Source organism: Phalaenopsis equestris, unplaced genomic scaffold (assembly GCF_001263595.1).
Source record: "Phalaenopsis equestris unplaced genomic scaffold, ASM126359v1 Scaffold000840, whole genome shotgun sequence".
In the NCBI taxonomy this organism is placed as follows: domain Eukaryota; kingdom Viridiplantae; phylum Streptophyta; class Magnoliopsida; order Asparagales; family Orchidaceae; genus Phalaenopsis; species Phalaenopsis equestris.
In genome coordinates, this window is record NW_018165280.1 from 2,691,769 (window position 1) to 2,708,667 (window position 16,899).

Sequence of the window (16,899 nt, forward strand, 5' to 3'; positions counted from 1 at the left end):
TGCCCCCAAAGGGCACTAATTCCCGTAGTCAAACACCCATGAGTGACCAATTTAAGCTGAAAAAGTATCATTCATATGTCCTAATTGCCCACGAGGAAGGCCGCGAGGAGGACCTTGTTCCTCCAAGCTCCACCACACGCTCTCAAATCGCGCCGCCGTGCCCTTTTTCTAACCCTTCCCCTTTCCACCACGGCGGCCTCGTTCTCCGCCGTCACCGCCGGTGAATGAGATGAAACCCCTCATCTCCTTCAATGGTAAGTAGTCCTATCCCCTTCTCTCTTGTCCGTCCCATTCTCAACTTCCGACTGCAATTCCAAGCTCCCTCTTTTCTCCTTTCTCGCTTTCTCTCCTCTCTCATAGAAACTGATCCATCACTATCCATCCACCAAATCCTCGCCGAGCCTCAATGGCGTCATAGCCCCGATCTCCACCACCTCGTCCTCTCTCTTCAACCTGATCAAACACTCCAAATCCTCCGCTCACACCCTAATCCTGTCCGCGCCTTGGATTTCTTCTGTTTTCTCCCTCAGAGACATTTTCACAAACACCTTATTGACTCTTACACTACCATCCTCCACCGCCTCGTTGCCGCCAGCCTCTTTGTCATCGCGCATAGGCTTAGAATCCAGATGATTAAGTCCTGCGAGACGGAACAGGAAATTGTTAGAACAATCCACGTGTTGAAGGATTTGGATGCCAAGGGTTTCGCCCTCGATGTTTTCTGCTACAATACAATTTTGATTCGGTTGGGTAAGCTGGATTTAATCAGCGTGGCCGTCGATGTTTTCCGACAGATGCTGGGAAGCGGTGTGGAGCCTACAATTCTAACTTTCAATGCGGTGATCAATCTTTTGTGCAGGAATGGTGAATTAAAAAAGGCGAAGGTGATATTGAACAGGATTTTGCAGTATCATCTCTTGCCTGATACATTCACTTACACATCGATCATGTTAGGACACTGCAGGAATGGAGACCTTTATTCTGCATTTAGGGTTTTTTATTACATGCAGAGGAAGGGTTGCGAGCCCAATTCTGTGACTTACTCGACTCTGATCAATGGGTTGTGTGATGAAGGGAAAGTGAATGAGGCTTTGAATCTGATGAAGGAGATGGTGGAGAGAGGAATCATGCCTACTGTGTACACCTATACTCTACCCATCACAGTACTCTGCAACAACGGGCTTCTGGAAGAGGCCTGCAATTTGATTAAGGATATGAAGAAGAGGGGATGCAGACCAAATGTTCAAACTTATACCGCTCTTATAAGTGGCCTTTGCAGATCAAACATGGCACAAGTGGCAGTTGGATTGTTTAACAAAATGTTTTTGGATGGTTTAGAACCAAATACAGCAACTTTTAATGCTTTGATTAATGGTCTATGTGAAATGGGGAAGGTTCAGTCTTCTTCTAGGGTTTTCAGTATGATGGAGAAGCTGGGTTGCTTTCCCAACACCCAAACATGCAATGAGATGATCAAAGGGTACTGTTTGATGGAAAGAGTTGAGAAAGCAATGGTTGTTTTACATAAAATGCTTAAATTTGATCCTTCACCAAACCAAATAACTTACAATACCATCATTAATGGGTATTGCAAAACAGCTAATTTGAGTAACGCCATAAGATTGGTGAATTTTATGAAGGAGAATGGGTGCAGCCCTGATGAGTGGACTTATGCCGAACTCATTTATGGATTTTGTGAAGCCGGAAAGCTGGATTTGGCTTCTAAGACATTCGAGGAGATGCAACAAGTAGGTCTGAGACCAAATGAAGTTACTTACACCACACTTATTGATGCGTATTGTAAGAACAAGAGGCTGGATTTTGCATTATTGTTGTTAGAGGGCATGGAGGAGAATGGTTGCAATCCAAATGTGCAGACCTATAATGCTGTGATTAGTGGGTTTTCGAAGGAAAACCGACTCCTAGAAGCTGAGAAGCTCTTCAATCAAATGCTCGAGCAAAATCTATCACCGAATGTTGTTACATACACAGCCTTAGTCGATGGATTGTGCAGAAATGGTGCCACTTCTCGTGGAATCAAAATCGTGGATGAAATGAAGAAGCAAGGTTGTGATCCCAATCTCCACACGTACAATGTTCTCATTTCCGGCTTGCTACGAGAAGGAGATCTTAAGGAAGCTGAGCAAATGTTTGTGGGATTGGAAGAAATTGGGTTAGAAGCTGACCGTATTACATTCACTTCATTGATGGATGGTTATGTTATGTTAGGTAGGCTGGATCTTGCTTTTAAACTTATGAAGAAAATGTTTGATTCTGGATGTATAGCAAATTATGGAACCTTTGCTGTTCTAAGAAAAGGATTGCAAAATGAACGGCTACAAATGGAACAAAAGATTCAAGTTTTACCAAATGCAAGCACAACTTACAGTTTGGGGGAAAAAGAAGTGGAGATTGACACTATTTCAAGCTTATTAAAAAAGTTGGTTGAATTTGGTTGTGACCTTAATGCCGACATTTATGATACTATGATAAGTGGTTTATGTAGAGAAGGGAGGTGGTATGAGGCAGATGCACTAAGTAGAAGTATGATCAACCAGGGCTTTCTACCAAAAGAGGAGACACTAAATTCCTTGTTGCTGGTGTTTTCTAATCAACTGATGGTAGATAATGCTCTAGAAATCTTGCATACAATGGTTGAAAGAGGATTTGGAACTCGACTGGTTTGCTACAAGTCATTAATCTCTGCTCTCTGTAAAGTGGAGCGGATTGAAGATGCTCGAGAGCTGTTCGAAAATATGCTTCTTCAGGAGTGGAATCCGGACGAGATTGTGTGGACAGTTCTCATTGATGGCTTGGTGAAGGATGGAAAATTAGATTTTTGTGTAAACCTTCTTCATGTTTTGGAAGCTAGGGGTCTTCCTCCCTCTTCCCACACTTATGCTATTTTGGATGATGAAGTTCTTAAAGACGAGAGTTATGCTGACCGAAGCTGTGTTGCTGATAAGTTAAAGATCTGAAGCGTTTTGTGGCTTTGAGTTCTTTGCAAATGGAGGAAGAGTAGTTGGGCAAACCCCATTGCTTGAATGGTGGAAGGCGTGATTCTAAGGGAAAATGGATATGGATGTTAAAGGCTAGAAGAATAGAGCTCTTGGTCTACAAATCATGCTGCATGCGTAAAATTCATTGTTATAATAGATGGATTGAATTGGTTGGTAGCCGGTTGGCCTGATTGCTCTGGTTCTAGCCTCATTTGGTTCCTTAATTAAGTTGTTGATACCATGGAACTGAAACAATCCAGATTGAGCCACTAGTCTTACTAAAGAAAAAAAAAATGGTGGCCCGGTAGTGAATCCAGTGGTTTTCAGACTGCTGAATTAAATGAGGTAATAATTCAAGCATCAGAATTTCTATGATTGTTATTTAGGTGGCTTCATCTATCATGATTTTAATTATTCTCAACAAAAATACTTTACAGCTCCACATTTTTTAACATGTAGTAATTATTATAATAAGCTTTTTTACTTGACATGTTATAGTAATTTGTAACTACTCTACTATGGACTTGATAAACCCTTGAATTTGCCAAAATTGAGTTTAGGTCTAATAACTATAATAAAAGAGAAATGAAGTAAAATGTGGGAATGGTACGTCTCTTTACTGGGGGCTATTTTACCACGAAGCCTATAAAAGTTTTAGATTAAGCCCCAAACTCTTCTAGCTATGGTTGGAATAATCCTCCCTTTGAAAAAGTTCGGGACTATTTGAGCCCATATTAAAAGAGTTTGAGGACCATTCCTCACTGTTATGGACTCCGAGATTAAAATAACTCACTATAAATAACCGGGCAATCATTTTGGCTATTCTTATTATAATAAAATATTCTGGATTACTATATTTTGAGTGAATAATTATTGTAAGATGTTTTCTAGAGTTAATTTGTGCATATGTTTTACATTCTGTAGTGACCATACATCAAGTTCCAGCTGGAACGTCTGAGGAAGGTTAGTAGACCCAGCGAATGAATCATGCGTCTTAATACTTTCAGGTATCTTTCTTCATTAAATTCGTTACTCATAACGACTCCTTTTATTTATTTTTTATTTTAGGTTTTCAATTAGGATTTGTACTTCTCGATTTCCCTTTTTATTCCATGACATTTGTTTACATGGTAGCTTCTGGATGCATAATTTAAAGTCGCAAGTCTATGCTCTAGATGGATACTGGTTTTGAAAGAATATCTATTTTGAAAAATAGGTTAAAAATTAGTTCTGTTGTAACTTGAAAAAAGTAGAACTATGCCAAACACTTGTGACATCGTAAAGTAATTATGATAATAAAATTTGCATATCTTCTGCTTATGATAAAAAAGAAATGTTTTTATGCTGCTAAATGTGAGATTCTAACAGCCTTTTACTTTGCATTCTATTTCACTATCTTCTGTCTCTAAAGCCACAACTTTGATGTATCTCCAGTTCTGCTAAGGAATATAATTTTCATGCGTTACTCTTAGGCTAAGGTAACGGTGACTTTAGTATAGGAAAAAAAAAACAAAAAAAAAGTAACTTTAGTTGCGAAAACAATTTGCCTAAAGTAGTTAAGAACGACGATTTATGAATCTGGCACAAAAGAGTAGTTGTGTATGATGCCTTCCTGCAGCATGGAAGTGCAGGCAAGTTTAAGGAGCTAAAAGAAAGTAATAATCAATTTTATTTGGGGTAAAGTGCCCATTATGTTTTGAGGTCAATATGATGAGTATTGCTATTGTTTATAGTGGCGTTGGAGGACAAGTTTTATAAATTATTGTAGATGGTTAAACTATTTATGTAGAGCAATTATTTATTTATTCTAGTTATGGATGCTGGATTGACTAGTTTTTAAATTAGTCATGGTGGGATGATGAAGCGTCAATCATAGCTGGATTACATAATCTATAATGTATTAATTTTGAGTTCATATTTTTGTAGTAGATGATGGTTTGATTAGTTTAAAAGTAAGGGGCATCCACATGGATACTACGCAATTCTTATACATTTACATGTATAACACCAAAATGTTCATATTTACATGCATGACACTCAAATCTTTAACATCACATAGAAAATGTCACTCTTACTAACTTTTTAAAAGTGAAATACACATTTTCATGCATAGGTGTATAACACCGAAGTGTTATAAATATAAATAAGAAATTTTAGGTGTTAGATATGTAAATACATAATATTTATGTGGCATGTATATAAATTTCCCCAAACGTAATTGTGGGATGACCATAAAATTTTAATCATAGTTGAATTTTATCATGAATTAATTGAGGTTCATATTTGTTACACTTAATATTGAGATGATTATATAGTATATTTAAACTAAGATACCTTGGTGTTTAATATTTATATATATTGTACTTCTAATTAATGTATAAGCTTGTTTGATAGAAGTGAAAAGCAAGAACAATGAGGAATTGCTGTAGAAGTATGAGGTCCAGAATTTGTAGAACAAGAATAAAGTATGTAATCCATAATTTTAGTGAGTGTAAAATTGTTTTTTATTAAATAATTTTGCTATAAGATCATGAGATACCTATGTGATCATCTAAGTTTCTTAAATTAACCATATAAAAGATTAAGAATATAGGTGTTAACATGATTTCTATAGTTAAAATTGAATGATTAAAATGGATGCAAAAAGAGAAAATTATGGAGAGTTAAATCCAAATTATTTAATTTCATGAAGTTACAAGTTGTCAAGTAGGCATGTTTTTTATCTGCTTTTGAGTGTTAGGTGATAAAAGATGCTACTAATAGCTTGATTGAATGTGATAGAAATGGAAAAGGTAGACTTTATATGCGGTAAAGAAAGATAATACATCACAATTATATTAGCAGCTATTGAATATGAAGTTAAGGAAAATGGGATTTATTTGCGAAACTTTCTAATTTCATTTTGTGGTAGGAAAATCAACCAATAAATAGCAACATACACTTGGATGATAATTTTTCTTTTATTATTTTTAATAATTTTTCTTTTGAAAAAAGTTTAACGGTAAAAATCGTGGTTGAGAAATTAACCTTTAACAACGGAAGTAGAAAGAATAAATTGCTCCATAAGAAATTTACATTCTTCTTCTGTTTGGCTTTGGAATATGGAGCATAAAAGTTACGCCCATAACAGACAAATAAAGTATATGGAATGGGTTGAAAATTCGAAGAAAAAGGGTAAACCAAAGCTACAACCAATAAAGGTTCAGTGATATTTATTGGAAATTTGTGAGACAATATTTTATTGATTTACATATGGTCAATTTCAAAATTCAGTTCAAAACGCCAACATTCCAACGTTATCCCTATGAAGTGTTATTAAACAATGCAATCACAATTTTCTGTAATGCTATTGGCTCAGCATATTAAGGAGTAATGACTATCATGCAAAAATAATAAATGAAGCTGCATCTTCTTAGAAAATATAACTTCAGCAAAATTTCCCAACATGCATAATTATTGAATTTGTAGAATCATGTTTATAGAAAACCTAGATATGTGGTGCTGAGTTTAGGCAGCGACGGATTAAGTGGGGTTGCCTTGAGAGGGCATGCCCCTCCTTTTCCAACCCCAGCCCACAGCTTCCGTGATCAAAATCAAGTATGAGAAGTAATTCATTAAGCAGCGGCGGAGCCAAAACAATTTTAAAGTTGGAGCAAAAATAGCTTTTTTAAGAAATCTCTTAACATTTTTCATTTGAGCTTAGGACTGACATCGGCGATTTAAAAAAAAAATTATTAGAATTTGTTAATATAGAAAGGTAAAATATAGAATTATAAAGAAAAATTATAACTTATAACGTATTGTCTTCATATTTTGAGAGTTTTAAATGATATATCATTATAATGTTATTCAATATTTCTTTCTCAGTATAAGTGATTAAGATATAATTCATTAATTGATCACCTTTTCTGTTTTATAGTTGTTTTTTTAATAATAGTCATAACAAAAAAATTCTTTAACAATTGCTGAGCAATATGTTTAATTAATGTTAACTTCAGTAACATAAAAATAAAAGGCTATAATGTAGTTTTTGGTCTGAATCATGTGTTCAGCTAGAATTCCAATATTTTTTTTTGAGGAAAATTTTACATCAGATCACATGCCCATAAGTAAGTCTTTAATTAATTATAAAAAATACTAAATTTATTTAAATAAAATCAGTTGAACATAAATGCGTTATTCTCATTATTTTATTTTTGATTAATTCACTAAATGAATTAGTTGGATTCAAACATATGATAGATAAAACCAATTATGTGACTGTGTAAAATATTTTAAGTAAAAATTAATGTAAAGTTGTCATGTCTTCAACTCTACGGTGAAAGCGTTCATGAGCAACCAATTTATAATTCATAAAAAGAGTTATTATTTTTTGTTAATCACAAAATAAAGATATTATGTTAATAAAATCTTCTCACCTGTTATCTCTCATATATTATAATCCTATTTTTTTTATTTGAATAAAAATATAACATTCAAATTATCATGGTTTTCTCTCATTAATGTTTATGACCGTTCAAAAATGATTTCAAAAGTATCTTTCATCAAATGTTTAGAACTTTAGATTATTTCTCATAACATGCTTCTCTCTTCTTTGTTCAGAACTTACGATATCCTATGTAATAATTTCTAATACATTTATTAAGAAAAATATTATAATCAGTCTCACAAAATACTCATAAGATGAACTTCATCGTGTGTCCATTTTTCGTTTAAGAGTAGTTTCTTGGTTTAATTCTTATTCCGCTATAAACTATCACTCTCTTAAGGTTTTTTTTTTTTTTTTTTGAGTTGAATGATGTTTTCATCAGATACTAATAAGATTCATTAAATTTGAAATCGTCTTGAAAAATAGGATAATTTGAATGTGATTTTTAGTAATAGGTACCAAAGCTAATTAAAATTGATATGAAAAAGAATAAATATAATGAACAAATTTATTTCATCGAAGAATTAAGTCTTCCACCTATTAAATTTTTCTCTCATATTACTTATTTTATTATAACTTTGACCATTCAATCTTAAAATACTTATATCATAGGTTGATAAAAATTATTCAATTATTGTTTTAAGAGAATTAGTCAATATGACAGAAATATGTGCATTACATAAAAATAACTCAATAATTTGACATTGATTATTCACATAAAGCAACACGATATTCATTTACTTTCTTATAGATATATTACGGGCTTCATTTACTAAAAATTTTTTAAAAAATCATTTCTAAGTTCTTTAATAATAAAGTATGTTATTAAAATGAATGCAAATCTATTAATTTTTTTGAATGTCATAAATTGTTGATTTTAATTTTTTTGGAGTGTATTTTAGCATCACATTATCTATATTTGCATTATGTCTATCTAAAAATTGCAGTTAAAAAAAAATTATTTAATTTCTAAGTTTATCCGACACATTTTGCTTTTAAAAAAGTCAATTATTATCTTAGAAGAATATCACGTAATCAATTAAAGCATTTAAATCAGTGTGTTATTCAATTTTTGCACGATCAAATTATTTTTGAAAAAATAAAATTAATGTTTTGATTTCATTTCATAAAGACTTCATAATTTTGCAGTGCATTATTATGAGCATTGTTATAGTTATCAACATAAAGTTTAAATCTATTTAATTCTTTTTTTAAGTTAGAAATGTCTTTCAATTAAATACTTCATCGTCCTCTTTATCTTGACCCTTTATTTTAAAAAGATGACAATATAAATAATATGTTGTATCTTGAGATATACTATATTCTAGTTAATTAAAGTATATATTGAATCAACTAGGATTAAAGCGTCCTCCTTATCTTCAAAATTTACTTTTAAGAAAATCATGGTTGCATGACTGCCATGAGATTCTTTGCAAGTATAGTCGTTTAACATGATGTCGATTATTTTGATAATACTCCCAAAGTGTTATGCATATTCGGATCTAAATGAAGTTTTTGTAAGTTTTTTTTCTTCAATGATTCAATCTTCAAATATTGTTGTTTTGGACAAATGTGGAAAATAAAGAACAAAAACTAAAATGTCTTCATTTGGAGATTAATTCATCAAAAAATAAAATAATAGATTTACAAAATTTCAATCCATATGCTAGATTATACATATTTGGGATTATAATATAAATATTTAAGACCAAACTTGATAATTATAAGAAAAAAAAAGGATGCTTTAATCTTGTTGATTTGATAGATAATCTAGTTGGCTAGAATATAATCTATTTCAAAATAAAATATATAGTTTGCCTTTTTTCATTTTAAATAGGGAGTTATGATAAAAAAGGACAATGAGGTATTTAATATAAATAAATGTTTAAATTGGAATAATCTAAATAAATTTAAATAATATGTTGGTGATCCTAACAATGCTCATATTAATACCAAATAAACTTGTGAGGACTTGATGAAATAAAATGATTGTATTAATTGTTTTCTTTGAAAAATAATTTGATTGATTTTTCGAGGTCTTGATGAATATTATACTCGTTTAAGTGCTTCAATTAATTGTGTGAAATTTTTTCTATGATTCTAATTGATTTTTCGAAGGCATAATGAGCCCGATAAATTTAAAATTTTAGGTAATTTTCTTTCATAATTTTTAACTGAACATAACGTGAATATAGATAATATGGAACTAAAAATATTCCAAAAAAATTTAAAATTAATATTCCTAAAATGCACAAAAGCATTATTAGATCTGCATCAATTATAATAACATGTTTTATGTTAAGAAAATTTGAGGTGATTTGTTTTCAATTTTAGTTGATGATTTCCTTGATATATCTGTACAAATTAAATGATCAACGGGTTGTGCTATGTGAATACGTGATGTCAATTTGTTGAGTGATTTTTTTATATTACACATATTTCTGAGCTTGTTTTCCTAAAATAACAATTCACTATTTTTTATCAGCTTATTGCTTAAATATTTTAAAAATGAGCGGTCAAGGTTATGATAAAATAAATAATATGATAGGAGAATTTAATAAGTTTAAAATTTTATTCTTGGACGAAACTATGTCTGCTCATTATATTTACTATTTTTTACATCAAATCAATTTTAATTAATTTTGGTGTTTATTGCTAAATGTCTTGTTAAAATTGCTCTATTATTTAATACGACTTCAGATTTGATGAATTTTAGTGGTGACTCAATAAAACATCATGATCAACTTAGCAAAAAAATGAGAAAAGGCCTCAAGAGCATTATAAAATGAAATTATCATAAGAAAATGATTAATTCTAGTGATTATTCTTAAACTGGCAAGGGATACACGATGGAGTCTATATTATGAGTCATTTGTGAAATTGATCATAATATATTTCTTAATAATTAATATAAGTTCTGAACAAAAACAAAAAGAAAAAGTCATTATGAGAAAAAATCCAAACATTTAAGTTTTCTTTTAGCATTCATTTGATAAAAGATATTTATAGAATCATTTTTTAACCATCATAAACATCACTGAGTAAAAATTAAGATATTGTAAATGATGTCTTTGGTTCAAACATAAAATATTAAATTACAAAATATGAGAGATAACAAGTGAGAATATTTTATTGACGAAATACATTTATTTGATGATAAACAAAAAATAATTATTTCCTATGAATGATAAATGAGTTGGTCATAGACACCCTTGTTGTAAAGTTGAACTCATGACAAATATATATCATTTTCATGTTGAAATATTCTACACAGTCATTGATACGCAGCATTAAGAGCTAAATAAATATTTTATAGAGACAAATATAAAAATAATTTGGTTTATCATATGTTTATATCCATCTAATTCATCCAATGCATTTAATAAAAACGCAATATATTTTCATATATTGTGTTTTTATTCAATGCAAATAATAAATATATTCAATGAAAATAATAAATATATTGTGTTTTTATTCAATGAAAATAATAAATATATTTTCATATATTTTATTTAATAAAAGCACAATTTTATATCCATCTAATTCATTCAATGCATTTAATAAAAACACAATCAAAGTGGTGCATTTATATTTAACTGATTTTACTTCAATATATTTATTATTTTCTGATAATCAATTCGAAACTTACATTATGAATATGCATTTGAAGAAGTTTAGCAGAACAAATATTTTAGTGCAAAAAAACTATAATATATCCTCTTATTTTCAGGCTGCTGAAGCTAAAATTAGTTTTAGCTAAAAGTACAACAAATGTTGAAAGATTTTTGTCTGTTATGACTACCATAAAAATCAACTACAAAATAGAATTGGAGATTGGTGGATGAATGATAACAACTTATATTGAGAAAAAATAATTGGATAACATCGATAATAATGTAATCATTCAACACTTTCTTAATATGAATATACGAAATTACAAGTTGTAAGTATATTCATCGTTTTATATTTTATCTTTTATATTAATAGATTCTAATAAAAAAAAATGTCAATGTCAGGTCCTAAGCACGGATAAAAAATTTTGAGAAATTTTTTTAAATGTATAAGGCTATTGAGTTTACAGGATTACTCATTTTTCATTCATTCATATTAATTGATGCATGAGGCTTTAATTCTGTACTATATAAACTTTTAACCATATTACTTTTTTAAATAATTTTTTTCATTCCTAATCATGTCTTACTTTTATGGGCACTGCTTTCGTCCTTCATCATATCGACTCAAATAACCCAAGTCTATTTTTTATTAGCATATCATCAATAGGTGGTACTTCTTCCATCTATCTTAACATGTAATCATATTAGGATTCATTTTTTGACATAAAGTTTATAAGTGATTGTCAGCCTAACATCTACATTAATTTTCTTATGTGGTCTTTGGTTTAAATTCAAATTGTACAAGTTCAACTTCAATTTATACATAAGTTTTGAAATTATGTATTCCATGTTTTATTCAAGTATGCTTGTTAGAATTGAATTTATCTTAAGACGAATGAAATATCATTCTATAAATTGTGAGAACGAACCAAGTGGCAATTTTTGGGATGGCTGGGAGGGTGGACAGGCTTCTAGAAACATTTAAAAATTTCATTATTCAGTGAAAAGTATTTAACTATTTATATCGAATAAACTCATCTTTGGGCTGACTAAAGCTAGTTTTTTTGGTATAGGCCTGGATTTTATCTTAGAGTTTGCAGTTAAATTAAGGAAGATTTACATACATACAACTCAATCCTATGTATTTATATATCTAACACCTAAAGTTCAGTTTTTGCATATATGCCACCTTACCTATGCCGCAAAAGGTGTAAATTAAAATAATGGCATTTTTGATATTCTGTGAAAGATTTGGGTGATATAAATGTAAGAAGTTTAGGTGTTAGATATGTAAATACATAGGAATTGGGTGGTATGCATGTAAATGTCCTTGAGTTAAAACTACTTGCTTTTTATTTATTTTAATTCTTGAAAAAGAATGATATTTTCAACATCTCGTGTTAATTTTTACTTTAATTTTCATTACTTTTAACTGTGGATTTAAATCAGACTACTTACGCAGTTTGCGACTAATATGATCTCCCACAATTGTCAGGGAACCATTTTATTTCTTTTCTAATATATTAAAATTTATAAATAACATTTTTAAAATCACATAATCCTAGTTTTTGAGGCTTGTTCCATTTACAAATTGTGCAAAGTGTGTCTTTTATAATGTAATTGTAAACAATAGATAGTAATTTAAGATTTATGAACAGTGACAACTGATCTAGCCTTGTGGCTGTTTAAAATCTGTCAGCACTACTAGCATTTGATAGGAAAAGTTAATATTCATATTATGATTTGTTATGAAAACTTGCCATGACATTATACAAATTTTCATGATAAATCCTAACTGCTTCCCTGGTTTAAGAGAAAACCTAGTAGTACTATTAGGGTTTCAAGAAGCCCTAACACATAAGCCAAGGTTATTTGCCTTTATCTGCAAACCAGGATAAACTTTTTCTCATTTGCAAAATTTCGGTACTTCTGTTATTTTCATCAAAATAACAAACTGCAGGGAGTTTTACATTAATATTCATATTTTTATATTATTTTAAACGCAATAAAGTTTTAGGTGCTCAATGTATAAAATACATTTCCCTTGATTTATTCATGTTTGCTAGTTTATGTTAAATTTTCTTTGTTTGTTCTTGCATTCTCTTCCAACATCATCTGTTGTTGATAGTACATATTATTTCTTGTGGATGAGTTAAAAATCTTCATGTTTGGGTTATCTATGAGATCCATGTATACCTTGAAGATTCATTACTGTGGATGATATTCTGAATATGGAAAATCCAGAACCTATTGAGGCCAATATTCCGATGATGCTTCTCAGCGTCAGCAGTTTCTTGTAGGAGAAATTATTATGTGCAAATAATGTACATAGATTTATACGTCAAAGGCAGAAATGCGCAGCTATTTACTCGCCATGTATTGAGTATATAGCTATGTACTCCAGTCGAGTACATAACAACTACGTACTACGAAAAAATGGAGCGCACAGTTGTATGATTTAGTGATTTGCACGTAACATTATTAATGTAATTTGCGCATATTAATTTATCTCTTATCTAATAACCCTTTGATGGTTGAGATGGGCTTCTATTTGTTAACTTGGTTTTCAATTAGAGCTTTTCACTTAATCTGACATCACTTGGCATGAATTGGTTTTCTATTTCTCCATCTGGATGCTTCGGTCTATGAATTATGTATCTACAAATTGTTTGAAGGAGAGATAAGGAATAGAATTCATCCAAACTGAGTTTTCAGTCTGCTAATGGTTTTTTTTTTTTAACAAATCTAATGTATTTATATATCTAACACCTAAAGGTTGATATTTACACATAAGTCCTTTTTATCATAAATCTATGCATGGAAAGTGTATTTTGCTTTTAAAAAGCCGGTGATTGTGATATTTTGGACGTTGATGTTAAAAATGTGAGTGGTATGCATGCAAATACGAAAGTTTAGGTTTTAGATATGTAAATACTTAAGAATTGTGTGGTAGGTATGTAAATGCCTCTTTTTGTTTTATGGGACTGTCTAAATTCTTCACTTTTTTTCCCACCAATATGCTATGCATTTGACTGTTTGAATTTGCCGTGCTTTTTCTTCCAATCCAATTCTCTTTGGAATAATTTCGCATTATATTTTGTGACTCACTCAGACCAAAACCAACACAAACCGCACTATTATGTACATTATGTTAGAACTGCCAGGAGGTAAGGGATGTGATGAATCATCTGCAAATTTAGAAACTTTTTATCTAAATATTTTCAGCAAAATGCGACAATTTTTAATTTCCTCATAAATTAAGGTCTAATTCATTTAATACAATGAGGCACTTACATACAAACCACCCGAAACTTGCTATTTACAAATTAATCACTCTCTTTCATCACTTCTATAAATTCTCACTCAAATATCAAAATTCATGGTAAAACCCCGACTCATATCTTTGAATTTTATCAAATTCTCAATAGTTTGATCGTGGCACGCGTAAGCACATCAGTTCGATAGTTCAAAAAGATTACCGATATAGCTAATTTGTAAGTATCATTATTTCTGCGGTGGTTTGTATGCAATCATCCCTCGTCTCTTCTTGAAACTTTATCATTCTAATGGTACTTGTAAAATTACTTGTTTTAATCTTGCAGGAATTCTGGGGACCAATATGAAGTTAGCAGCCTTTCAGAAAACTGTTCATATTTCTGTCTGACAAATGAGAATAGAAGAAGAATTAAGGACCTGCAGTTTCAGGACTCTATAGTTTAGCAATAGACTTGCAACTAATGAAGTTCTTACCACATGCATTAATTTCAATATATTTATATTTTTTTATTGATTTTATGTGCAATTTATTATTAAATAATTTTATAAATTTAGTTATGGCTGATTTTGCCTTCCTCATCTCTGATACTTGACATGCAAATTATTAAATTTGTGATTTTTAGCTTTATTTCTATAAATGAAAATTGCAGAAAAGTTTTTCAACTGTTATGCATGCATGCTTTATTATTATTATTATTTTTACACGAAGAAAAAAAAAAGATTTACATGCATACCACTCAATTTTTATATCTAACATCTAAAGTTCAAATTTTACATATATATGCATCTTGTCAATGCATAAAAACTTTTATTTAACATTTTAAAAAGTAAAATAATGATATTTTTATGTAAATAAAAGATTTGAGTAGCATAAATGTAAAAAATGAAATTTATGTGGTACATATATAAATACATAAAAAATTGGTTGTATGTATGTAAATGTACCACAAATAAAAATAAAATAAAAATAAAAAGATAGAAGTTGATCACTTATTTATTTTGGTTATGCAGTTCTATAATAAATTGTTTTGTAAAAGGGGCTCGTCTATGATGTGATGTATATTATATTATCTTAATTAGGTTATCTACAAATCCCTAATGGTTGAGGGCTACGTTGGGTTTATATGTGTGTGTGTGTGTGTGTGTGTGTTTGTGTGTGTGTGTGTTTGGGTCTCTGCCAAATACCGATTTTCTTTTTAATATATATCTAACAATAAATATAGAAGATTTATTCATAAAATTTTTCCTCTATTTATAGAGAATGGGGTTAGTATAGAGAACTAGATGCCTACCCCTACTTTAATGAGGCTTGTAGTGTAAATATATGACTCTACTGTCAATAGATCTTAGTTTGGCGCGACTTACTCGCCAACCGTTGAGAATCAAGGTGGCCAGTAGGTCTTTAGTTGGGCTTTGGGTTGGCTGAAGTTGGCTCAATCGGCGAGGTCCTCCGGTTGGTCGCTCTGGTTTGGCAGTTGACTGTGGATTCCTAGATGAGGAACTCCTGTCAATGGGGTATAACTAGACTATCAGGTAGAGTGTATGCTACTATAATCCAATAGGTAGCCCTATTCTCTGACAAGAGGGATCCTTTAGAACGTTCTACTGCATGTGTTTAGGCAGTTCTTGGCCTAGGATGAAGACTCTGAAGGATGTTTGTTGTGATAGCTGGCGATCTTATGTCCTTCCCTTGAGTAAGGTCATGACGAGAGACCGATTAGCGCCTCTATTTGGCTAAACGTGCTTTGATTTGGACGGCTCTCACTTGATCAGCCTTCAACACCAGCTAAAGGACGTAGTACTTGGTCAGAAAAATCTTTTGGTGTTCCGATAGTGCACTCTTTGTCTTATGACACTAATCTTTTGTTGAATGATCTTTGGCCTTACCGTGCTACCACAAATATCTCTAATTTAGCGAGAAGAAATCAATTTGCAGCATCATTATATGTTTGACAGCACCTGCAATGTTGACAGAGTTCCGATGAACCTCAAAAACCAAACCGGCCAATAATAAGACTCCAAAGCTGAAGAAAAATACAATAAAAACTATGGGAAGTGGAAAATTTTTAGTAATATTGACAATCTAAACTGCTAAGACTTTGAATTTAGAGTTGGATGCTAGCGAATAATTAGAACTGGGTTCAGCACATTTAAGTTTGATCATGCTTTTTTGAAAGCAATTAATGATTTTAAATGAGTTAAGATGTTCTTAAATTGTCATTAATAGAGCAGTAAACGCAATTCAAATAAAAAAATAATGAAAATTTACATACGTATCAGACAATTCTTATGCATTTATCTATATATTGCCATTGACAAATTTTTATTATTTGACATTAATATCGAGACATTTTTTTTCCTAAAAAAACACTATATATTCAAATTTAATATCATTCAGAGCTCTGATTTCAAGTGGTTGTCTTGACAAAAAGAACCAAATTATATAAAAAAAAAAGTCATCAAATTTGAGTTTGATAAAGCCTAGATCCAGCCACTAAAGTGTATCAGAAGCTGCAGATCATTAATTGGATAATCACATAAACTTCAAAATTTACATGTTTAACTTCAAATCAAGCGTCTA

General features: G+C 30.9%; 1 protein-coding gene across 2 annotated transcripts; it reads left to right on the forward strand.

Annotated features, from left to right (window-relative positions):
• Positions 1-56: 56 nt before the first annotated feature.
• Positions 57-14,802, forward strand: LOC110031635 (pentatricopeptide repeat-containing protein At5g65560-like). Of its 2 annotated transcripts, XM_020734948.1 has the most exons (4): positions 57-3,344; positions 3,924-4,006; positions 14,471-14,536; positions 14,645-14,802. In XM_020734948.1, exon 1 carries the CDS (start codon positions 252-254, stop codon positions 2,976-2,978), a length of 2,727 nt encoding a protein of 908 aa, XP_020590607.1. In that variant the 5' UTR covers positions 57-251; the 3' UTR covers positions 2,979-3,344; positions 3,924-4,006; positions 14,471-14,536; positions 14,645-14,802. The 2 variants fall into 2 exon arrangements, with proteins under 2 accessions (XP_020590607.1, XP_020590608.1); XM_020734949.1 differs by lacking the exon at positions 14,471-14,536.
• The last annotated feature ends 2,097 nt before the right edge of the window (positions 14,803-16,899 follow it).